This window comes from Trametes versicolor, assembly GCF_000271585.1.
Source record: "Trametes versicolor FP-101664 SS1 unplaced genomic scaffold TRAVEscaffold_11, whole genome shotgun sequence".
In the NCBI taxonomy this organism is placed as follows: Eukaryota; Fungi; Basidiomycota; class Agaricomycetes; order Polyporales; family Polyporaceae; genus Trametes; species Trametes versicolor.
Genome location: NW_007360331.1, coordinates 1,483,509 through 1,488,991, shown reverse-complemented (window position 1 = coordinate 1,488,991; position 5,483 = coordinate 1,483,509). Strand labels below are relative to the sequence as shown.

Here is a 5,483-nt window from a genome sequence, read left to right as displayed (position 1 = left end):
ATGGTACATAGGCGCCGGGTATACGGGACCGGAGCGCGAGCTCGACGGATATCACGAGCGAAATACAACACGAGACAGGAGCCCGTGGTCGAACACGATCGCGCGTCGGCGCTGCGCGCCGCGCGCCCCTAACCGCCTTGTCGCGATCTCGCGCACGGCTTGCCCGCGACGCCCTCAACCTCCAACACTATGTGCGGGTTTCTGTCTTCCTGTCCCGATTTGGAAGAAACCGCGCGACCCCCGAATACTGGCTGGTGAAGAGACTAGGCGGGGGCGCCGCGCCGCGCCCACGAGGCGCCCACTGAAGACGAGAGTCCAAACTGGGATACAGCGCGATTCCAAGGACCCGACCAAATTGGTCTCTGAATTGGTCCGAAGCGCCCGCCCCTAGAGACCAAAGCCAACCCTAGAATTAGGTTACGAGACCATTTGGGTCGCACGTGATCTCATCGGGACCTCCTTCGCGACTTTGTGGACGCGCTCGACAGGTGCACAGGAGCCCGAAGAACTCGCAAAAATTTGTATTACATTACCACAGACGTTATGAATGTGTAGAGGCTCATTTCAACCCACTTGGAAGCTCTTGGCGTGAATTATTCGGGATATAGAGCCCCAGGAGAGCCTGGTCCTAGGCTATCCTTGCTATATGTGCACAGATTCGCGGCGGCGCGCCGCCGCGAAGCTCCAAAAATAACAAACAGTCTCTCCAGTGAGGTTAAAATACTTCTCAGGATATCTGAGCCTTGTTTGCGCGCGCAAAACATCACTCAAATCGTGCACCTCCTCGAAGGTGATCGTGGAATAGGCGCCCATACTCGTTCAATGCGGCGGCGCGAGCCGCCGCGAAGCTCCCGCAATTTTACACCATTTTATCTTAGAATTTGCATGTATGTACATGAGATACTGGTACAGCGGACGCAGTACTCGCGCGGGGTACGCGAGCAGGAGGGACTGAGTGCGCGCCCTTACACCTACTGAACGCGCCTTCGGCGCGCGCGACCGTCACGCCCTGGGCACCATATATGGGCCGCTGCGCGGCCCGTCTCGCACCGTCCGAGCCCTTGGTATGACTAATTTTCCCCAAACTGGGAGGACACGCACGTGTGCTCGTGGGAGCTCCCGGCGCGTCTCCGAGTCCCCCGAGGGCGCTGGCCTTTGCGCTCTCGCTCTCGCCCCCACGCGTACGACCACGACGACGATCGTCAAACGGTATGCAGTCGTCTCCGGCGCCCCGTAGCATTTGCTAACACAATTCGGACTTTCTACAGGCTCTCGACTATATACTCCTCACGACGTCCTGACGGCGCTCGACCCGCGGAGGCCCGTGCGCGCTGCGGGCAACCACGTCTCGACCTCGGCGGGAACGGTTCGACTGCGAGCGTGGTCGCAGAAACGACGCTCGCGCCGCGTCCAGCAACCCAAGCCGCCTGCCCAGCACTGTGCGGGCCTGCACTTTTGATCCCCGGGGACACCCTCGTAAGTCGCCCGTTTCGCCTGTCGACTATCGCGCGTGTCCGTTGCGCAGCGCTAATCCCTTCTGGATCGCGCAGAAGGCGTATACGAAGGAGACCACATCGCGGGGGCGACGCGTCCCGTCCTGTGGGCCCCGGCCACTCGACACCAAGGTCGGCGCCGCGCCCGTAGCCCGAGCCCTGTTCACCGACGCGGCGGGTTGAATCGACAGGTACGTGTTCCCGTTCTCGATCGCTGTTCCCCCGTTCACTCTCGCCCCTCTGTCACGCCTCGCGCTAGCCGTTCGCTCTTGCTCCCCGCCACATCTTCCTCCCCGTTGTCCGGTTGTGCCTACGTCGCACACAGAACGTCGCTCTTGGGGAGACAGGTGCGTCTTTTCCCATTTCTTCCAGCTGCTGCCGAACGCTGAGAGAGTAGTAACTCTTCTTGCTCGTGCCATTTGTTCCTGCCCACCTCCCCCTGCCGGTCTGCTCCACCTCCATATTCCTCTCCTCGTTGCAGCCAACCTGCTCTCCGTCGCTCAAACGTAGCCACGTCGGCCGTCGGGTGCACTATCCTGGGCAAGTGCCGCGTCCTGCGTACGACAATGTGCAGCAGGGTCCTGCACAATCACAAACTCATCGCTTCGACCCATCTGAGGCGCTCCGCGGCATCATCCACTCGCGTAGATATTCATGTCATCCTCTCAATCCCCTTCAAGCTATGAGAATACACTAACGTCTTTCACCCATATAATGGAAGTGACTACGGTGCGGACTTCTCGAGTGAACGTGGTCTTGAGCGTTGTCCATTCGATTTGTGCTAATTCACACTATATCTAGCCTCCTCTCGTCAAACGATGCACTTGCGATACCAAAACACCACGGCCAACATCCCGCCCCTCGATCGCCTTCAAATCTCCAAGCTCATCACGACTAGAGCATCTTCGCCGCATTGATCAACAAAAGCAAGTGTTTTAAAAGTATTGAGACTTACTTCCAACGTTCGTGCCTCTTGATACTCCCGACATCGTGCCTGTAAGTTCTCGATTTGTTCCTGGATGCGTTTCACATTTTGCTCGTGCGCTTTCTGTGCTCCTTCTGCGGCCTTGATTTGGTCGTCTATGCGTTGAATCGCCGTTTGATTATAGATGTGTTGCTCTTTCAAAGTGTCCAGGATCGTCTGCCAGTTTGTGAGTGGGCGCTCACTCGCGAGGGCTTCGATCTCGGCCCGTGTTGCACTACCAGTTACATCAGGCATAGCCAGGGCATGGGGCTGTAAAATCGGTACCTTTGAACTTTAGCCTTGATGTCGTCGTCGTATATCCCTTCCTCATAGGTCACGAATATCTTCTTGAACCTGGCACCATCGCGAAGCGTAGAGCGACACACTGCGCAAGACTTGTCTCCGTGCGCCATCCGGGTTTTCAAGCAATCTCTGTGATAGACATGGCCTGAAAGCAGCGTCAGTCCAGTGAAGACAACCGTTCCGAGTCGGCTTACCACACGCGGTCGCCACCGTCTCGGTTTCTTGGTCGCTGCGATCAGAAAGGAACAGAGACTTGCAGATAGGGCAGTGGTGATGCATATCGTTGTTCACAGCGTTCTGCACATCCTCTAGAACCGGGCGACTTATATATTTGGCCCAGCTACCGCCGGTTTTGAAAGGGCCTTATACGCGCGTGTACATCCGAGCCACGTTTTTTTCCCGAACAAAGGCTTTTCTTTGAGCGTGACAACAAACCGGCAACAGGGGAAGGAGCCAGCCTTGTCCGGACCAAAACAATCCTCTTTGTTACACGTTCAAACCATAACCAAGCATATCGGCGTTAATTGTGACTGGTGAGCAGGATGACCTATGGAAGCCGAGCGCTGAAGCCTTGCAATTCCTTTATTGATTTGATCCTGGCGGTGCTTTGGAGGCTCCCACGTGTCCTCCGAGCCTCTCGCGCTTTTTTGTCGCGTCGTCCCTCCCCCCATTCGACTCGGACTGTATCACATTTCGCGAGCTCGTGAGGGCGGTGTTCCATTTTGCTCTGTGCATCGCCCCACGTGGGTACGCAACCGGGATCTCGATTCCTGAGGACACAAAGCTGTATGTCTCCCGAGTATAATAGCAGTTTTTGCGTACCATGGTTCGCGTCGCGTCGTCCCTCTGTCCTCGATGAACTGGAATCCGGCATCCGTTACACTAATCCAGGCCTTGGAGGTGGCTACAAACGATGCAATGGGCCTAATCAAGGACTTGGATGGCCGCTTAGATCGGTAAGCCATGCCCGTTTGAAATGGTGTTGCGTCTATGCTTACCGCCGCGGTGTAGAGAGCTCGGTATATCCGCAAACGAAAGTCTTCATAAATGGGCGGAGACGTTCTTGTCCACAATCAAGATAGAACATGAAAGGCGTCGCTACAACACCCTGCAAGCTCTACGTGGCGAGGCCATCTGGGCTCGTTTGACGGACACCTCTATTGTGAAGAACGATTTCACGGAGGCGGCGATGCGTGCTTCTCATTTCCGCCGTCAGATAGATGAGGTTGTTCGTCGTGTATCTGCAATCCTGAGCGTTAGCTGACGCGTCATCCGTATAGATCACGCAGGCAATTTGCGACATGCAGCCTTACATCGAGAGCACAGGATGGTGGTCCTCCCTTACTATCAGTGTTGATCAGCTCCGTGCCGTCTTGGTGGGACTAGAGGAACGGGAGAAGGCGCTATCTGAGATTTATACCAACATGGAGAAGTATATCCAGTTTCTCGAGCAGCCTGAGGTACGTGCATATCTTTCAGCAACACGCTCCAATATAACATCTGACTTCGGTTCAGGATCAATTCGAAGCTGCCATCAACCCAGTCGATTCCGACATGGATGACTCCCACAGACGCACTATGTTCCGTATCTGTAACCAACTTTCCTCACTACGTCAAGAGCGTTTCGACGCCGCCGCATTCATTTTCTCTGCCTTCGATTATGCCACAGCTTCGGGTCCCACCGGCATGAGCTGGGAAGAAATCGGCGAGATAATGCGGTCCATACAGGACCTACAATCTCATCTGGTGGCGACAGGCCAGGTCCAAGCGATGCTCATTGTGGAAGCGAAGGTATTTTCCCAGTTCGCCGTAGTGCTGCGTATGCGCTGATAACGGCCCCGCAGCAGCTCAGAGAACATGCCAAGATGGCACCACATTTCTTGCCGCACGGCAACGATGGCAATGTGGCAGTCGAGGATTTGCTGTTGGTGAAGGACATGTACACCAGGCTCCAGTGCCGTCTTATCGATCTGTACCAGGCAAGTAATCCTACTTCCTGATGGATGTGCTCCCGCTCACAGCGTCTACACAGTGTCAACTCGAGCTAGTCGAGCCTCTCGACAATCTTCTTAGTACAATGCGTTGGCTCGCCGAGCTAACGGATATTTTGGGGGATTGCAGTCGCATACTGCACGGCGTCTGAACGTTACCCTTATCAATATCATTGACGATATCCACGAAGCCCCGTAGCTCGCATTCCTTGTTTTCATGTATATCCTGCTTGAAACATAGGAAAGAAATGATCATGTATGTGCCTTAACAGCCACAGTGGGAGGAGATACAGCCACGAATGGCGAGAACTTTGTACATGTCAGTTCACATGTCATATAAGAGGGGACTGGAGACCCGCGGCTTACCGTTCCGCAGCGCCGCTGTAGTCTTGTTGCTATAGGTTTACAGCGATGAAGAAGGAACAAGCCTGAAGCGGACGCGTCGCGGAATAAGCCCTAGTCGGACGACATTTCCCTAGTCTCATACTAACCGTGTTAAAGTTTATTAAACTCCTAGAAAGCTGTCCGATGTATTGCTTAACCACTGGACCATGTCATGCTTCACGGAATGCGGCTGCAGTAGAAGAGTGGAGGTAGTCAACGTTGTGGGCACACTAGGAGTACGACGATTGCGAAGATAGTACTGCCCGTGTCAGTTGGCGCACACCTCCGATCTAAGATTCAAGGTCCGCGCGCTAACCCTGGACCCGCACCAATTTATCTCAGTGTACA

The 5,483-nt window shown here is 54.9% G+C and overlaps 1 protein-coding gene across 1 annotated transcript; it reads left to right on the top strand.

The window, feature by feature from the left end:
• Positions 1-3,615: 3,615 nt before the first annotated feature.
• On the top strand, positions 3,616-4,760 carry TRAVEDRAFT_23403 (uncharacterized protein; the record flags this gene model as incomplete). Its single annotated transcript, XM_008044382.1, has 5 exons — positions 3,616-3,716; positions 3,772-3,988; positions 4,041-4,220; positions 4,276-4,551; positions 4,605-4,760. 5 exons carry the CDS (start codon positions 3,616-3,618, stop codon positions 4,758-4,760), a joined length of 930 nt encoding a protein of 309 aa, XP_008042573.1.
• Positions 4,761-5,483: the final 723 nt, after the last annotated feature.